Source organism: Nakaseomyces glabratus, chromosome G, assembly GCF_010111755.1.
Source record: "Nakaseomyces glabratus chromosome G, complete sequence".
Classification (NCBI taxonomy): Eukaryota; Fungi; Ascomycota; class Saccharomycetes; order Saccharomycetales; family Saccharomycetaceae; genus Nakaseomyces; species Nakaseomyces glabratus.
In genome coordinates this window covers 325602-345365 of record NC_088957.1, presented here as the reverse complement: position 1 = coordinate 345365, position 19764 = coordinate 325602, and the positions used below count along the sequence as shown (strand labels likewise).

General features: G+C 38.5%; 7 protein-coding genes across 7 annotated transcripts; 3 read left to right on the top strand and 4 right to left on the bottom strand.

The window, feature by feature from the left end:
• Positions 1-889: 889 nt before the first annotated feature.
• Positions 890-3940, top strand: FLO8 (the record flags this gene model as incomplete). Its single annotated transcript, XM_446512.1, has 1 exon — positions 890-3940. The coding sequence occupies one exon, from the start codon at positions 890-892 to the stop codon at positions 3938-3940; it is 3051 nt and encodes a 1016-aa protein (XP_446512.1).
• Positions 3941-4784: 844 nt separating this feature from the next.
• GLE2 (RNA export factor GLE2) lies at positions 4785-5894 on the top strand (the record flags this gene model as incomplete). Its single annotated transcript, XM_446511.1, has 1 exon — positions 4785-5894. One exon carries the CDS (start codon positions 4785-4787, stop codon positions 5892-5894), a length of 1110 nt encoding a protein of 369 aa, XP_446511.1.
• Positions 5895-6074: 180 nt separating this feature from the next.
• Positions 6075-6725, bottom strand: MAM1 (Mam1p; the record flags this gene model as incomplete). Its single annotated transcript, XM_446510.1, has 1 exon — positions 6075-6725. One exon carries the CDS (start codon positions 6723-6725, stop codon positions 6075-6077), a length of 651 nt encoding a protein of 216 aa, XP_446510.1.
• A 795-nt stretch (positions 6726-7520) lies between these two features.
• On the top strand, positions 7521-11879 carry GVI51_G03223 (uncharacterized protein; the record flags this gene model as incomplete). The annotated part of the gene is made up of 1 exon (XM_446509.1): positions 7521-11879. One exon carries the CDS (start codon positions 7521-7523, stop codon positions 11877-11879), a length of 4359 nt encoding a protein of 1452 aa, XP_446509.1.
• Positions 11880-12073: 194 nt separating this feature from the next.
• On the bottom strand, positions 12074-12634 carry RTT105 (Rtt105p; the record flags this gene model as incomplete). Its single annotated transcript, XM_446508.1, has 1 exon — positions 12074-12634. The coding sequence occupies one exon, from the start codon at positions 12632-12634 to the stop codon at positions 12074-12076; it is 561 nt and encodes a 186-aa protein (XP_446508.1).
• Positions 12635-13084: 450 nt separating this feature from the next.
• ILS1 (isoleucine--tRNA ligase ILS1) lies at positions 13085-16303 on the bottom strand (the record flags this gene model as incomplete). Its single annotated transcript, XM_446507.1, has 1 exon — positions 13085-16303. One exon carries the CDS (start codon positions 16301-16303, stop codon positions 13085-13087), a length of 3219 nt encoding a protein of 1072 aa, XP_446507.1.
• Positions 16304-16958: 655 nt separating this feature from the next.
• SSA4 (Hsp70 family chaperone SSA4) lies at positions 16959-18902 on the bottom strand (the record flags this gene model as incomplete). Its single annotated transcript, XM_446506.1, has 1 exon — positions 16959-18902. The coding sequence occupies one exon, from the start codon at positions 18900-18902 to the stop codon at positions 16959-16961; it is 1944 nt and encodes a 647-aa protein (XP_446506.1).
• Between the last annotated feature and the right edge of the window lie 862 nt (positions 18903-19764).

Sequence of the window (19764 nt, the reverse complement as noted above, 5' to 3'; positions counted from 1 at the left end):
AGCGTATCCACTATCTCCGAGACACAGGGCCCTTTGTCAATCCCTAGAGTAGGGCTTCCCTTCGAGACTACCAGTTTTACGTAAGGGAGCGTTGTAAGAGTGCTTCTACTGTGCGTTGACTGTGCGTTGACTGTGCGTTGACTGTCAGCAGTACTTTGCAGCACTGTTGATCAGGTTCAAACAGACCCCTCACACAGAGAGCCCCGTACCAGCCCACTTCACCACTGCAGGTGCACAAGAGCACAAAAGCACAAGTGCAGAAGAGCACAGCGGAGAGCACAGGAGCACAGGCCACTGCGATACCACCTGCGATGCCACTGGCAATGTGGCGACCTCGTCTTCACACGAAAATATTCCTAATCGGGTAAAGAGAAGCAGATTCCTGCAGTGCCATCTAAACCCTCGAGTGGGGGGGGGAATACCAGGTGGGAGAGTTGCAAGGGTCCCAATGTTCCAATGGGGTGCCTTAGAGGTGGCTGTACGTGACAACATATACAGCGAAGAAAATGAAGTGAAAAAAGGATTGACAGAAGGTGAGGAAAACGAAGAAGAGCGGGGAGGGAGAGGAAGAGGGAGAATGGAAGCACAGACAAACACGGACGTGAATTTGGAAAGAGTCAGAAGACTGCACCGCACAGACGCAGATACAGACGCAGATACAGACGCAGATACAGCTGCAGGGAGGGTAGGGACCTAGACGAACGGGAGACAATTCCTGCAGACGGAACCAAGAGATACCTGGAAAGAAAGAAAAAAAACTTTCAGGAAGATCCTTTTTCTCCTTATATAACGGGACATGAAAAATTGGGTTCCACTGGGCGTTAAAAAAATACACCAAACCAAATAAGGATAAACAATAAAAAAAATAAAACCTACGCTAACAAGTTGGATGTTTAACTCTCAGTCCAAGCCCGAGCTGAATCGGTATATTCTGGACTTCTTTCGGAAGTGCAATCTGTCGGGGACAGCGGAGTCGTTTGAGAAGGAGTCTGATGTTGAGGTCGAGGAGGTGGTGGACACGCCGCAGGGGTTTTTGTATGAGTGGTGGCAGGTGTTCTGGGACATTTTCAACACGACCACCAATCGGGGTGGTTCCGAGACGGCGCAGTCGTATTTCAAGCTCGTGTTGCAGCAACAGAGGCAGGAACACATATATAGGAGTTTAGCGATCCATGCGGCAAGGATGCAGCACATAGCAGAACAGCGCGGCGATTACGACAACGAGGAGACTGACCCGATGCTGTTTGCCATGATGCTCGCGAATATGAACTCGAACCCGCAGCGGGAAGCGACTCAGTCATCACCATCAAAGCAGCAACAGCAGCAGCAGCAGCAGCAAAATACACAACCACAACCACAGCCACAATCACAATCACAATCACAACAATTCCAGTACCAAAAACAACAACAGGCTATGCCTTTGGACTATAACCAGATGATGATGATGACTATGATGATGCCCGAGTATGCGAATATGTTTAACCCTTCTGTTGCAAGTTCACAGGCACAACAGCCATCTCCGAATACGGAGAACCAGGACAGAAACTCTGCTGGCAAGAATACACGCCCTGCTTCTCACATCGACCCTTCTGCATACCAATACTCTAACGACACTAACTCGCCTAACATGGCTTCTCCTTGTAACACTACACACAAAAGCAGCATAGATAGCATCTCTAGGACCGAGGCTGGAACCGCAACCGTTACTGCTACTCCTGCGACACTGAAATCTAGCGATCCACGGCCGTCTTCCAATGTTAAAGATGCACCAACTCCTCAGCACATGGGAACTAATGAAGCAGAACCAGCAAGGAGGCAGGACCCCGCAATGTGGAACTCTATGAACCCACAAATGTATATGCCTTTCGCTCCTGGCATGTTCATGATGAACCCACAACAGTTGCAATTCTACATGGAAATGCAGAAACGCGCACAACTCTCACAAAACTTTGATTTTACTAAGCAAGCACATCTGAACGGCAGAAACCCAGCGTTTGGCAGCCCGGAACAGATGATGATGGCACAGATGATGTCCTCCCCGATGTTTGACATGAGTATGATGAATGGATTCCAGATGCCTCCAATGAGCGCAATGGGTCAATTACCTATGACAGGCCAAATACCGAGTTGGTACATGCAAGGCGCACCTTTCTTTAACGGCTCACCAACCATGGAACAATTCAACAGTATGATGCTCAATGGAAAGACACCACAGGCCGCGAATGCGTTCTCCTCGATGGCTCAGACTATGAATATGCAAAGTTCTCCTAGCCCCAAGAACATGGGCAAGACGAAAATGAATAGAAATAGTAGTAGTCCCGAGGATGCTCCAACACCGCAACAGGGAAAGGCACAAACATTGCAGAAATCGCAAGTTCAACCGCAATTAAAGAGGACGAGATCTTCAAGTCAACGGAGCCCTGATGTCCCAATGGCAAAAGCTCGGGAAATCTCAACTCATGGAAGCCCCAACATAGATGAAGATCACGCTTTGAGCAAATACTCTAACAACTCGTTATCAGAAGGGACGCCTGGCACTTCAAAGGTAGTTGGAACAAATTCACCTGCTTACCATGGCGCTTCAGATATTCATTCTTCTACTAGCAGAGGTACCTCCCCAGACTCCAATAATGCCGCAACTCCTTTGACAGGGGCATCAAGGTCTGCTAAAAGCTCTTCAGTTAGATCGAAATCAAAAACTCCTGCAACACAGCCACCAAAGAAGAAAAGAAAGCCAGCATCTCAAGGAGTTACTACTCCTAAAACTATGGTTGTTACTCCAGTGCTTACATCCAGTGTAAATCAAAATGGTACTCCTGTACCTACTACTATAGGAGATGAGCAAGATTTGAAAGATGACATGTACGATCATCCATCTGTAGGGAACACATCAATTGCTTCAAAGAAAAGTACAATTTCTCCAAGAGATGAGATGAGTTCGGAAAGTAATCAAACTCCATTAACGGGCTCTCTACCTACTCCATTAGAAAGTGCTGGAGCCATGAAGTTGAAGAGGCTGGCTAAGTCAGTTTCGGCCGGTGTTTCACCAAATGTGATGCAGTCACCAACTTCAAGAAGTGTAGCAAGTGAAACAAATAGCCCAAGATCTAGTCAGAACACAAGAAAAATATCCAGACGTAAATCAACACCAATGTTGCATGAACATGAAAGTTCAGATCCTACAACTATCAGAAAAGCTATTTCAAACGTGTCCACTAGTTTTGCAGAGGAAAACCTAAATCATTTGACTCCACCAAATAGCATGAACTTTAATGGTATAAGTGTCATGAATTATACTAACAAACCCGCATTGTCTAGTCCACTTTCGACAGTTCCAGAGAGTTGCTTTGGAAATGATGATCATGATGCTCCGCAAAAGGATACAAATACAGATAACCAAGTATCCAAAATGAAATCACATTCGCAAACACCCTCATCCTTCACCAAGTTCCAGGACAACAATGCAGATAATGCCTTTGACTCTAATATCAATTCACATGCTTCTACTAACTCTAATGATCATATTCAATCTCAAATGTCACCAATTGATTTCATCCCAAAGAATGATGGCTTCCATGCGTCACCAGATTCTAATAAGCATTACTCTAACAGTAACTCGCATTCTGATATCAACTCGTTGGCTAACAATGACTCTAAAATTGATTTTGGTGCCGATTCGAACAGCCACATGAGTAATAGTAACGATAGCTCTAAAATTTCAAATAACCTTTACAAATTCTCTAATCAAGAGGATTTATTGTTCTTTGATAGTATGTTCGGTGATCCTGTAGTGTCTGGTGAGCAAGGCAGCCACAATAGCATGGGCTCACCTAGTAAAGAAGAAAATGCACATGGCCACAATTTGGAAAATCATGATGGTACTTCGGATGCTAATATTCTTCTAGAAACTAATGATACAAATTTTCATTTCATGGACTAAACATCTATACCATTCATTTCACTACACTCATTCATTTCGATCAATTGTCTGTTTTTTTTTTGCTCTTCTTAACTCATCCAATATTCATTATCTGCTTTTTTTAACCAACATGAATTCTCGCAACATTTTTCACAATAGTTCCAACCCTATTAATAACTTACCTTCAATTCACTATTTCGTTCGTTCGATTATCGAAATGATTTTAATGACCCCCATGATAATAACCATGCATTTCGATTTTATTATCATAATTCAATCTATAGATTTTTATTTTACTTTGTTTTCAATGCACTTAAACACAAGACGTTCTTAAAAGCAAAACTACTTGACTTTAATAAATACTTTTCATTTCATTTCATTTCTTTACTATTTCGAAAGCCTATATAAAAATATAGTCTGAGGTAGCAATTAATAAGATCAGGCTGCGTATTGACACCTAATTTAATGGCATTCTATGTATACAATAAGTTCCCAGTATTATGCCGAAATACGAAGTTTTATGTATCAATGAGGAAGAACATGAACTTGTGTAAATGAATAATGGTGATGTAAATTCAAAGGTAAGGTAAGCCCAAACTATTACCAAGGTAAAAGGTATGAATATATCCAGTTTAGATCTCATTAATTATTACAGTTGCTAGAAATATTACCTATCAAGAAGGGATCAAAATATAGGTGATACTGAGAGGATTCGTTGGTTCTTTGTTCTATAATAATTGCAAGTTGTTTAAATACTGGTAATCCTATCCAATATACAATAAATCATACATTATCAGAAAGTTTGAATTTGAAACTGTTTACATTGGACTAATACATTATCAAGCATTGGCTATATTCTACAGACATGTCGTTTTTTCAGAGAAACAGTGCAGCCGGAAACACAACCAGCACTGTAATGGCAACTGAGAAGGACCTTCAAAATGAAATTGTAATAAACAACCCTGCTGATGATTCTATTTCAGATATTGCGTTTTCACCACAACATGATTTTCTTTTCAGTGTCAGTTCCTGGGATGGGAAAGTGCGTATATGGGATGCCCAAAATGGGGTTCCTCAAGGTAAAGCACAATATGAGCATAATGGTCCAGTACTGTGCACAAGATGGTCCTTAGACGGTGCTAGAATTGCGTCTGGTGGCTGTGATAATACTGTTAAATTATATGATGTGGCTTCAGGACAGAGCCAACAAATTGGAAGTCACAATGATGCTGTAAAATCACTAAGATTTGTTCAATGCGGACCTACAAATACTGAATGTCTTGTCACAGGATCATGGGACAAGACAATTAAATTTTGGGATACAAGACAGCCTCAACCAATAACAACAATAGCAATGCCGGAACGTGTTTATACTATGGATAATAAGCAACAGCTGTTGGTTGTTGGTACAGCTGAGAGGCACATTGCCATTATAAATTTGGCCAATCCAACAACTATTTTTAAGAGTTCACAATCTCCACTGAAATGGCAAACACGTGTGGTAGCATGTTATAATGAAGGTGATGGTTACGCTATTGGTTCAGTAGAAGGAAGATGTGCGATTAAATATGTTGATGATGAAGCACAGAAGAAGAGCGGTTTTTCGTTCAAGTGCCATAGACAAACACAACCAAATCGAGCTGCTGGATCATCAAGTCAATCTCTGGTATATCCAGTCAATAGTATTGCATTCCATCCTATATATGGTACGTTCGTTACCGCTGGTGGTGATGGTTCTTTCCATTTCTGGGATAAAAATCAAAGACACAGATTGAAAGGCTTTCCATCTATGCAAGGGTCTATTCCAGTATGTAATTTCAATAGGAATGGGTCTATACTTGCATATGCAGTAAGTTATGATTGGCATCAAGGGCATATGGGTAATAGGCCAGACTATCCGAATGTGATAAGACTTCACCCTACCACTGATGAAGAAGTCAAAGAAAAGAAAAAGAAAACAACGTTTGGTCGCTAAATAGATTTATTAGGAAAAGTATGTAATGAAACTAAAACATACTTTGGTGTATTTAACATTTATTTAAGCCCATATACTTGCATTTTATCTTTGTCTGTAATTCACGATACAAAAACATCCATCATTATGAGCAAAAGGGCAACAAAACGTGTAATTACAATAACTACAAAGAATCTTATTTTAATCCCGATCTTTAGCTAGCGAAAGATGTTTATCCAACCACGTTTCATATTCCTGATTAACATCTTTGAAACTAATTATATCTTTTGTATTAACTTTACAGTCGTTGAAAGATTCCATATTTCGGCGCTTCGTTAGTATTGTTGGTGGGATATATTTTTGAACATTACCAAATTCAGCTATATCAGCAATTTCGACATAAATATCATTTATATCATCTGGATTATATTTTCTTTTCCTCTCTGGTATGGCAGCAGCATAATTGGATATAATAATGTGATTTAAAGGCATAAGCTGGACTCTGGAATCGAATGCTGTTTTATTCAAACTTAAGCAGCTAGTATTAGGCCACACTGGCAATATATTGCGGTAAACTCTTGTGAAATAGCACGAATTTCTCAGATTGAAATATCCATCATATGTCATCTCTAACTCAAACAGAAACCAGGTTCTCGAATGCCTGATCTGTGCCATATTATCTAAACTACACAAGTAATGAGGACACTCAAAATTCTTATTTTCCAGCTCAAAGATAGATTTCTGTAATAGTTTCAAGTTGTTCTTAGTCAGTGGTGAACCATCAGGGCCAGCTTTAGTGCCATCAAAGCTTTTAACAACTGGAATATTAGCACTCTTTTCCGCCAAAACCATTCTGTAAAGAGTAATGATCAAGAAATCTACAATCTGATATACTCTAGAGCAAACTTGCACAGAATTATTTAGGAGCCTTGAACTTTAAGTATGATTATTATGTTTTTTATTAGAACACTGCTCCTTTAACCGCTGAGCACCCAAACAACTCAATATCAAATTCAACTTATGCTGGTCAGATTCATGATATCACGTTAGACATCATATCATGTGTGACTTCGTAAAATACTATATACGTCATCTATGATATATTCAAATATCCAAAGTTTTTTTTTTTGGGAAAAAGGAAGCGCAAGTGCGAACAGGAAGGAAAAAAAAATAAAATACAAACTACAATAATACACTAATAGCAGGATCTTTACAAGCAAAAAACAAACAATAATTCTAAAAGTGGCAATTGTGCACCAATTGGCTAGAATTAGGTACATTTCAAACTGGACTTTGATTGCGGCATATTCCCAGGGAGTTAGTCTGTGGTAAATTGTGAAAGGACTGGTGTTTTTTTTAAAGTTTTTTTAGTAGCGAAGGCGGAACTTTGAATAATACTTAACTGGAACCAAAATCATAAGTAGAGGAAATAGAAGCGTTTTGAAAATTTATAAACGCTCACTAATACCATTCAATCTGTACGTTTCAGAACACTATTATTATCTTCTGAAGCTAAGCAATTTCGACTTTACCAGATCAACTCTGAGCTAGAGCTAGTTACATTCTTTTCTGGGAAAATATTGGCCATATTTTGTGGTTGAAGATTGATAAGTATTGGGTTGATTTCAGAGAAAGTAAATAAAAAAGATGTACTCCACACCTTTGAAAAACCGATATGATTATGGTGCCACTCAATTTGTTGATGCACAACAGGTGAACGGAGTTACTAATAACAACATAATTGGAAGTAGCAATGGTGTAGCTACAGGGAACATGGGTACTACTTATAAGACTCCTGGTCCTTTATCTACAAATGTTGGGATTAGATCAACACTCAACTATCCACCAAGCCTGGATTCATCTATTTTGACTACAACTACAGAACATGTCAGAATCCCAGGGCTTGCATCTGCTAAGCCATTAGAACTGGCTAGCCAGTACGTGGATCATCTATACAGAATGGATGCTAACACACCTATCCTAGATGAGAGATCCTATTATAACAACGGTGTTAATTACAATTTCACTAAAGAAGTTGGTGGACTAGGTGCTTTTACTCCTTTCGAGAGACAAAAAGTTGTAAGCATACCGGATGACATCTTGCAGGAAGCCTCAAATACTGAGCTAAAAAGTGATATGGGTATATTCCCAGAAATAGACCGTTGTTGGTTTACCATTGATAACAGAATCATATTATGGAATATCAATGATAGCACAGAATATCAGACAATTGATGATATAAAACATGCAATTTTGAAGATACAATTAGTTAAACCAAAACCAAATACATTTGTTTCCCATGTCAAACATCTTTTAGTGGTGGCAACTGTATTCGATATCTACATCTTAGCTGTCTCATACAAGAAGGAGACTAATGAGTTGAGTATATTCAACACTGGAATGTCAGTTAATGTACAAGGAATGAATGTAAACAATATTACCTGTTACGAGAAAACCGGTCAAATCTTCTTCAGTGGTAAATCAAACGGATTAAATGTTTGGGAATTACAATATACAGGTTCTGACGATTGGTTTAATAGTAAATGTACTAAGAGCTGTAGAACACAATCAACTTTTTCAAGCTTACTGCCAACAAATATTTTATCCAAGTTGCCTGGTAGTAACTTAGTGCAGTCTATGTTTGATGACAGTAATTCGCATGGCCAAGAGAGCATTATTCAAATTACTATTGACCAATCTAGAGGAATTTTATACACACTTTCATCCACTTCAAAGATACATGCATATATCATAACGGGGAAATCTCTCGAAGGTGCTATCTCTGTTGAACCATCATATATAAAAAGAATTATTGGTGCCACAACAGCAAGGGGTGCGCCAATCTTGGCTCCAAAATACCTCAAGTTGGCGAAGTTGTCTCCTGTAGTACAAGCAGAGAATGGCAACTTATTCTTGGTAGCAATCACTATCGGAGGAGTTAGATTGTACTTCAACGGTTTTGTTGGTAGAACCTCCATCGAAGCTTTGAGGCTAGAATCAATAAAATTCCCTCCAAGTTCGGTAACCCCAGAAATTTTACAGAAAGAACTAGAACAACAGCAACTAGAACAGCAGAAGAGAAGTTTGCCCTTCTACTCCACTCTTAACTCTACAGAATCTGTAGTTTTGAAATTCCAAAAAAAATCATCTGTTCTATTAGAAACTACAACTTCTGCTGAAATTATCTCTCCAGGAATTTTTTTCTCTGCCGTTGTCAAAAATAATGAAAACAATAACAATGCTAACCAAAATAAGGACAACACAACGCCATCAGATAACAAGTTCACAGAACCAGAGAACAAACTATTTGTATCTGTCCCTGATTATGGTATCTTAAAGACATTCGGCAAATACGTCGAGAATGCCACTTTTCTTGATACCGTATCTCCAGTTAAAGAAATTAAAGTTTTGACTAAAACTTTCAATGCCAGCAATAAGCCTGAGGGATATGCTAATACCTTTGCTACCCAATATTCATCCGAGGAGCTTAAGATTGCAGTTTTGACCAATTCTTCATTAGAGATATACAGATACAGAACACCAGATGAAATCTTTGAAAGTCTAATTGATAATCCTCTCCCATTTATTTTGAATTATGGTTTAACAGAAGCATGCTCGTCGGCATTATTTGTTACTTGTAAGTTTGATAAATCGGAATTATTAAGGTCAAAGGCCTTAACATTCTATACAGTAGGTATTCCAGGTGCTATTGACATCAAACCATCCTACAGCAGGAATATTGTTACTTCGTTATTGTCAAGATCGTCATTATCATCGACAACACCTCAAAAATCAACTATGTCATTAGACACTTTAAGATCACAACATAGTTCTCGTTCAGAAAACGATGTAGGATATGACGTAGATGATGTTATATTATCACCCAGATTTTACGGTTCTACACTGTTAATAACAAGATTATTCAGAGATGTTTGGCGTAAAAATGTTTTTGTTAGTGACCCAAAGGTAACATCATCCCAAACAAACAATAGTTCCAAAGAAAACAATGTTATCACAAATATTTCTGTGTCCAAATCCGATATCGAATACTACTTGTCATCCATTTCTATATTAGGTGAGTTTTTTACAAAATATGGTGACACAATCGCTACAGTGTCATCAGCAAACGTAGTTACTGAAAATGGATACAAAACTTTTGACAAATCTGAAGATGTTGCAAACCAAGCGGAAAGCATAGCCTTTAATTCACTATTCAAACTTGTTCAATCTATGAAGGAAGCGTTGTCTTTTTTAAATGTCCTTTTTGAAGAAAGTGAGATGGAAGGTATCGAAAATCCTTACGCAGCATTCAAGGATATAATTGGATTTTTGAACAGGAACACTCAATTGCAGCTATCAAGATTAACATTCAAGGATCTATTTTCCCCCAATGAAAATACTAGATCTCTACTGAGAGAAATTCTACTCTCTATAATCAATAGGAATATAAGCAGAGGGACATCAATTGAATATATCGCCAGTGCACTACAGGAGAGATGTGGCTCATTTTGTTCAAGTGATGATATTTTGAGCTTCAGAGCTACCGAACATTTGAGAAAAGCTAAGGAAATAGGTCTGAAAGACAGTGATACCTTAAAATTGCATTTAAATAGTGCTGTCAAATTGTTTGAAAGCATAGCCAAATGCCTATCAATGGAAAAATTAAGGGAAATAACCTCCATTATGCTGTCCTTGGATTGCTATGCGAAGACAATCGAATTTTTACTGAATATAGCCAATGCTATTGACAAGGGAAATTTAGCAGCTCAATATGTGGATAATGGATCATTAATAAACGACGAAAGAAAAAAATTCTATGACAGAAGAATTCAAATTTATGATTTAGTTTTTGAAGTGTTAGTAAAGGTTGATCAATTATCAGTATCGCCAAACCTTTCATATCCTACTGCTTCTGTTTGTAGTGAGACAGATATTGCTGCCATGAGAACGGAGACTTATAGGGTTATTCTTAACTACAACGATAAACTTTTCCATTATCATATGTATGACTGGCTTGTCCGTGAGAATAATGAGGACAAGATTTTACAATTGGACACACGTTTCATATTACCATATTTACAAGAAAAATCGCAGAGTTCTCTTCAAATTTCGAATATTATGTGGATCTACCTATCGAAAAAATCTAGATACTATCAAGCTGCCCAAGTATTGTATTCTCTGGCCATTTCTAATTTCGAAATAAAGCTAAGTGAAAGAATTGAATGTCTTTCAAGAGCAAATGGTTTCTGTAATAGCGCCTGCCAGCTGAGCGAAAAACAAAAAATGATACAATTGGCCAGTGATATACAGGAAGTTCTGGACATTGCAACTGTACAAGAAGATATCCTATCATTGGTATTATCTGATTCAAGAATAGACCCAACTACAAAATCAGAGTTACAAACCAATTTAGAAGGTAAAATCTTACCGGTCAGCGATTTGTTCAATGACTATGCTGAGCCATTAGGTTATCATGAAATATGCATATGTATTTTCAAGGTTTCTGATTTTAGGGATCAAGATGAAATAATGTCTAAATGGCATGAACTTTTTGATTCTTTGAAGAAAGAAGTTAATTTTGAGCAAAATCCAGATGAAACTACTAACTTCTTGAATCTATTATCGAACGTTGTGATAAAAATAGGTAGAACAGTCCACACATCTGAATATGTATTCCCTATTACCGAACTTTTCCCTATCATTTGTGATATTATTCAATCGTTGCCTCAAAAGTATGTCAGAGAGGGGTTTATAAGTTCAATTTTCATTTCTGCTGGCATATCGTACAGTAAATTATATTATATTATCAAGGATTTGATTGAAACATCTGATTCAGTAAACGAACTATTCAAGAAGGAAATGATTAGCCTAATCAAAAACTGGTATGAAAATGATGCCAAAGTCAGAGATGCTTTTACTTACGAAGAAATTAATAATTTATCACAATATGAAGTTAGCAACGATCCAATCAACAAATTTGTCAAAAGAACAGGCTTGAATCTTTGAATCATAAGGTCGTGACAATTAAACAATCGTTTGAGAAAAGCTTCTAATTATTTTCGACCTACCGTACAATATTTGTCCTGGTAAATATCAATAAAACTTAAATAGTTAAAATCATAGCATGCATGAACGAATCAATTAGAATATCATATTTTATAATCACAATTACGAGTACATTACTTTGCCTATATAAACACTTATAGTCCTTCCTTTGCAATATTCTCATTTAATATTTGGTCAAGCTCATACTGATATTTATCTCGTTGTTCTATAAATTCAAGGATTTCATCATCATCCAAATCTTCTTCTGTTTGTTTCTCGATTCTTTCCAGTTCATCGATTGGAAGAGCAAATTGCTCTGCTTCTTTTGCTAACCTAGCATATTCAGCATCAATTTCGCTATTCAGTACAAAGTCTCGCATATTATCTAGACCACCTCTATTTTTAATAGTTTTTTGAAGCCTCTTTAACCTTCGCAGTTCTTTCAGTTTCTTGTTCTCTGTATCTCTTCTTGCACTTTGTGACAGATTGTTAGCAGGCCCAGAACTAGCATTTCGCCTGCGACTAATAATATCATTCACTATAGATTCATTTCCAAGGTTGGGTGAGCTTGAATTTGTACTATCCTTGCCTTCATTAGTTGGGTAACTAACCCATCCATTGCTACTCTTGTGTGGTGTAGATGTTAAGCTTGTAAATGGCTCCTCTATCGCTGTATGGAAGCTAAGGTCACTTTCTTGATCAATGCTTTCTGACATTGGCTGCTCAATTGTGTTCTTTCTGATGTTATAAATAACGTATTGTCTAATTGCGATGTAATAGAGATCCAATTATTGTTTCCATACTAACTATTATTTCTGTAAGTTTCATCTCATCCCATCTCATCCCAGCTCATCCCAGTAAGATGATAATCCAAAACATCTGATTGAGTGGTGATAATATTTGCTAAGTGATAATACAATTTTGAATTCCTAATTATTTCATCATTTCATATTGATAAGTTCATTTTATACTTAAATTAATGGTATTTTAGTTTTATATAATCTATAGATAGTCATCTTCCAGATAGAATATCTATCAATTGTCATCAGAGATGATCTATAATGGTATAGTACAGTAAACTTTAAAGTAAATGTTCTCACGACTAGCTTGAATAGAAGCAACCAGTACCAGTGTGAAAAGTTTCATGCGTTGATATTTCTATGCAATTATAACTTGAAAATCTTCAATTTGAAGATGGTGTCATTGATACTTTGTTCTTCGTCAACAAGAGCGTGATCCTTGGAACCATCACATAAGGCAATGTTAGATCTACAGGTCTTCGTTAGCATGTCTCTGTGGGTATTGACAACATCCTCAAAATTTATAGTGTCCTTTACCAATTCGTATTCAACAAGAACATCATCAGTGGCCTCTAGGCCACATTTCTTTCTCAATTTTTGAATTCTGTTAATCAACTCTCTGGCCAAACCTTCCGTTTTCAAGTCTTCATACACATTTGTGTCCAGAATGATCAAAACTTCTTGATCAGTTCTTGTTTCTTGGCCGTTAGCAGCAGCAGATTCTGGTAAACCTCTAATAACGTTCAAATCACCAGCGACAAGTTCGATACCATCTACTACTAGCTTACCTGTTTCCATGTATTGTTTAACTTCATCACTGGAGACCTTTGGTAAAGCATCCTTAACCTTCTTAGCATCCTTCTTCAACTTCTTACCTAGAACAGGCCAGTCAGCAACAACCTTGTATTCAACACCATACTTCTCTTCATCAGTAGTAATAATAACATCTCTGACATTTAGTTCTTCAATGATGTAGTTTTTCAAGGCTTCAATATCCTTTAGATATGTTTCATCACTGTGCAGGATAACCAAAGTTTTTAATGGAGTCTTCAAAGAAATGGTTTTCTTTTCACGAATGTTTCTACCCAAGTCAATAACTGACTGCATTCTACCAACTGCAGTTTCAATGGCTTCATCAAATAGTTCTTGTCTAACCTCTGGGTAGCTTAAGAAATGTACTGACCTACCGTCTTGACCAAATTGAGCCAAGACTTCTTCTGGGATGTATGCTCTTAGTCTTTGATAGATACCATCAGCTAAAAATGGAGTGAATGGAGCCATAGCACGAGCAAAAGTGAAAAGAGCATCGAACAAAGTGTTCAAAGCCTTCAAACAGTCATCAACACCATTTTCACCCTTCAAACGACGACGGTTAAATCTAATATACCAATTTGTCAACTCATCGATGAAATGCAGTAGCTTTGGAACAACAGTGTACAACTTGTAGACTGCCATCTCTTGGTGGATAAATTGAACTAAAGATTGCATAGAAGCTAAAATCCATCTGTCCATGACGTTGTCACTAGATAGTTTTGGATCGTATTTGAAGTCAACATCAGAAGTCTTCTTTAGAAGGGCAAGCTGACCTTCCAAAAACTTATAAGAGTTCCACCATGGCAATAAAACCTTAGTAACAACTTCCTTGACACCTTCTTCCTTAAACTTCAAACTTTCTGCCTTCAAAACTGGGGAGTTGATCAAATACAATCTCAATGCATCAGCACCGTACTTTTCTAGAACGATGTTTGGATCAGGATAATTCTTCAAAGACTTGGACATCTTTCTACCGTCAGAGGCAAGGACAATACCGGAAACAATAACATTCTTATATGGGACTTCACCAAACAAATGCGTACCCAAAACACTTAAGGTGTAGAACCAACCTCTTGTTTGATCAAGACCTTCGGAAATGAAATTAGCTGGAACTCTGTCACTAAATTTCTCGGTATTTTCAAATGGATAATGTTGAGAAGCATAAGGCATAGAACCAGATTCGAACCAACAGTCAAAAACTTCCTCAATTCTCTTCAAATCACCCTTACCCATTTTTGATGGAATAGTGATGTGATCAATCTTATCACGATGTAGATCCGTAATGTTCTTGACACCACTCAGTTGCTCTAGTTCCTCAATGGATCCCACACAGACAATTTCCTCGAAGTCGTCAGAGACCCACAATGGGATAGGTGTACCCCAGTATCTGTTTCTGGAAACGTTCCAATCACGAGCATTGGCGATCCAGTTAGCAAATCTCTTTTCTTTAATGGTGTTAGGGACCCAATGAGAATTCATAACAGAGTCCAACATTTTTGGAGCAATTTCCTTGACACGAACAAACCAAGCTGGAACTGAACGATACAAAAGAGGTGTGTCTGATCTCCAACAGAATGGGTAAGAGTGGCGAATTTGAGAAGCTAGTAGTAGGTTACCAGTTTCAGTTAAGTGCTTAATAATCAACTTATCAGCATCTTTGACATAGATACCAGCGAAATCAGTGACATCGGAAGTGAACTTACCGTTGTCATCAACTGGGTTTGGCGCAACAGTATCTTCACTAATAACACCATTTTCTAAACAAACTGCATAATCCTCTTCACCAAAAGAAGGAGCATTATGGACAATACCAGTACCAGAATCAGCAGTAACATAATCACCAGCAATAACTCTGAAAGCTGTTTCTTTCATTTGCTCGTAAAAGTATGGGAAAATTGGCTCATATTTTAGACCAACAAGCTCAGAACCCTTTATCTTCTCAACTATCTTGTACTTTTCAGCAGCTGGCTTCTTGTACAGGGTCTTAATCAAAGACTCCAACAAGATGAAGTAACAGTCCTTGTTTTCGTCATATATTTTAACGTATTCAAATTCAGGGTTAACACAAAGAGCCAAGTTGGAAGGTAAAGTCCATGGTGTGGTGGTCCAGGCAACAAGTTTAGTTTTTTCTTGACCGATAACGTTGAAACCAATGGTAACGGCTGGATCGTTAACATCCTTATAGTTTTGTTGAGCTTCGAAATTACTCAATGGGGTTGTCAAACCGGTGGAATATGGCATGACTCTGAAACCTCTGTAGACTTGACCCTTTTCATGCAATTGCTTGAAAGCCCACCATACAGATTCCATAAAGGATGGATACATAGTCTTGTAATCATTGTCAAAGTCAATCCAACGACCTAGACGACCAATAGTCTTTCTCCATTCGTCGGCGTAAGTCATAACAATCGCTCTACATTCGTTGTTGTAGTTATCTAGACCATACTTGAAGACATCTTCCTTACCCTTGATACCCAACTTCTTGTCAATAATATGTTCAATTGGAACACCGTGTGTATCCCAACCAAAACGTCTTTCAACGTGGTGGCCAGTCATGGTGGCATATCTTGGAACAATATCCTTAATGGTAGAGGCCAAAATGTGACCATAATGAGGGGTACCAGTAGCAAATGGAGGACCATCGAAGAAAGAAAATTCTGGTTTATCCTTAGTTAATTCCATAGACCTGTGAAAGGCATCAATTTCGTTCCATAATGCCAAAACATTCTCTTCTTCCTTTGGGAAGGAAAAATGAGCAGATGCTTCAGCCATAGTTATTTAGTTCTTATGTCTTTTACCTACTATATGAACAATAAAGCAAGAAAAGTAAAATAAACTGCAATAAATTAAAAAGGTTATAATATACAATTATATGGTATCACATTGCTTAAAATCGATGGACATCGTTGAAATTTTTTTTTCAAGCATGAATTGCTGATTTTGACGCAAAATGGAATATGAAAAAAAATAATAGTGTGGAAATGTCGACGTACGAAGATATGTTTATGAATTAGTCATATAGCTACGAATATTATATCAGCAATTCAAGTATCCCGCTTGGTTGTTGAAGAAAGGTTATATGTTCTCAATATCCAGCTATGTAATAATCTGTCAAAGATTCTCGAGTAATTTTGCATCTGACTGATGATTGGTAACTCAGTGGCGAACTAGCTGAACCATTTTGATAGTTAAAAAATTCTTGATCGAACTGTAGCGAACTGTTTCATTTAAAGAATAAGATAATAAAATATATCATTTAATCCTAAATACACCTTAAAGTTTATAAATTATTCATATATAAAGAAAATTTTTTGTTATCCAACTAATCTTAAAAACATTAATGGAGCCGAACACGTGAAGATTACAATACAACATAATCTCCAGTCGTGAGATAAAAAAAACAAACTCAGATAAATGAGTCAATCGTTTAATCAACTTCTTCAACGGTTGGACCGGAATCAGCAGCACCGGTACCAGCACCAGCACCAGGCATACCACCAGCACCAGGCATTCCACCAGCACCTGGCATACCGCCAGCGGCACCGTAGAACTTGCTCATAATTGGGTTGGCGACGGCCTCTAATTCCTTTTGTCTGTCCTTGTATTCATCGGTTGAAGCTGCTTGGGATGCGTCTAACCAGTCAATGGTCTCTTGGGCAGCAGTTTCCAATTTCTTGGAGTCTTCTTCACCGACCTTTTCTTTGAAACTGGCCTCATTCAAAGTATTCTTCAATGAGAAGGCGTAAGATTCCAATTGGTTCTTTGCTTGAACACGTTCAGCTTCCTTCTCATCTTCAGCCTTGAACTTCTCAGCTTCGGCAACCATCTTTTCGATATCCTCCTTGGATAATCTACCTTTATCATTGGTGATGGTGATCTTGTTAGACTTACCAGTACCCTTTTCGACAGCGGAGACATTCAAGATACCATTGGCATCAATATCGAAAGTAACCTCGATCTGTGGAACACCTCTTGGAGCAGGTGGAATACCAGATAATTCAAACTTACCTAGCAAGTTGTTGTCCTTTGTCTTAGTTCTTTCACCTTCAAAGACTTGAATTAAAACACCAGGCTGGTTGTCTGCGTAAGTGGAGAAGACTTCAGACTTCTTAGTTGGGATTGTGGAGTTTCTTGGGATCAACTTGGTCATAATACCACCAGCTGTTTCAATACCAAGAGACAATGGAGCGACATCCAACAACAAAAGGTCTTGTGTCTTGGAGGATTGATCACCGGTCAAGATAGCGGCTTGAACAGCGGCACCGTAGGCGACTGCTTCATCTGGGTTAATGGATCTGTTTGGCTCCTTACCGTTGAAGAAGTCAGAGACAAGCTTTTGAACCTTTGGGATTCTGGTGGAACCACCGACCAAGACAATTTCATCAATTTGAGACTTGTCTAGTTTGGAGTCTCTCAAAACTTTCTCTACTGGCTCCAAGGTGGATCTGAACAAATCAGCACACAACTCCTCAAATCTGGCTCTAGTGATAGAAGTGTAAAAATCGACACCTTCAAAGAGAGAATCAATTTCAATTGAAGTTTGAGAAGAAGAAGACAAAGCTCTCTTAGCTCTCTCTGCTGCAGTTCTCAATCTCCTTAGTGCTCTTTGGTTGGTGGTTAGGTCCTTCTTGTTCTTTCTCTTGAATTCATTTGCCAGATGAGTGACTAGTCTGTTATCGAAATCTTCACCACCCAAGTGAGTATCACCAGCAGTAGCCTTAACTTCGAAGACACCATCGTCAATGGATAATAGGGAAACATCGAAGGTACCACCACCAAGATCGAAAATCAAAACATTATGCTCGCTAGCACCTTTCTTGTCCAAACCATAAGCAATAGCAGCTGCTGTAGGTTCGTTAATGATACGTAGCACATTTAGACCAGCAATTGTACCAGCATCCTTAGTAGCTTGTCTTTGGGAGTCATTGAAGTAAGCGGGCACGGTGACCACTGCATCGTTCACAGTAGTACCCAAAAATTGCTCAGCGGTCTCTTTCATCTTACCCAGGACCATAGAAGAGATCTCTTCTGGGGTGAAAGTTTTCGTTTCACCTTTGAATTCTACCTCTATAGCTGGCTTACTATCCTTATTTATCACCTTGAATGGGAAGTGCTTAGCATCATTTGTAACTTCAGCGTCATCGAACTTACGCCCTATCAGTCTCTTAGCATCGAACACTGTGTTCTTAGGGTTAATTGCGGCTTGGTTCTTAGCAGCATCACCAATCAATCTCTCAGTGTCTGTGAAAGCAACATATGATGGAGTAGTTCTGTTACCTTGATCGTTAGCAATAATTTCAACACGATCGTTAGCGAAGTGTGCAACACATGAGTAAGTAGTACCTAAATCAATACCAACAGCCTTAGACATTTGTACTTTTTTTTTTGTATTTATTTTTTTTTACTATGATTTGTTGTAGTATTTTACTGGACTAGAGAGACAATTGAGATTCTTTGATTGGTATCTGCCCTTTATATACTTTTCCATCCCCTCCCCCTTCACCGGTATCCGGCATCGTTTGGATTACCATAACATATTTGAGGGTTTTGTGCGCTTCTCCTCTACACCCCCCTCTACCAATTGAGTGTGGGAGTGCAGTTGCATTGAGTACACCCAATTCAACAGAACATGCAGGAACATTCTAGTGATGGCTGAGAGCTTCTCAGAGCTTCTCATAGCTTCTCATAGCTTCTCAGAGAACAAACACAATCGAAATCCCATAATACCATTGCCTGCGAATCATTCTGAGGCTGCACCTTACAGCTTATAGCTCTATTCATTAGCGACACTGTAGCCACATTGTTATAAGGGGAGTTCTTTAAGGGGGGGTGGTAACTCCGCAGCCAGTAAAATTAACTAATCATCTCTTGTCTCTTCTGTGTTTTCTTAGAGTGCCAACATCGGGTAAGGGGGGGGGTCTGGCACCTTCTAGAACAACGAAAGTTAATAATAAGGAGGATGACTCCCAGAATAACCGCTCAGCCCTTAAAAATATCCTGCTTCTAAATTGGAACATTCCGCACTTCTTTTTTTTGCTTTCTCTGCACTCTTTCTTGGTGAGCTCTTCCATTTTCTCTCATTTAATTCCCTCCCCCCCACTGAAACAAACGCACTACCTTTTCTGACTATATCATTTCTTCTTCCTTCCCCTCGGCCATTTAGCCCTTATTACCTACTCTGAGCATCCTGCGTCCCTTAAAAATTACCCCATTCGTTCAAGGGTTCCTTCCAT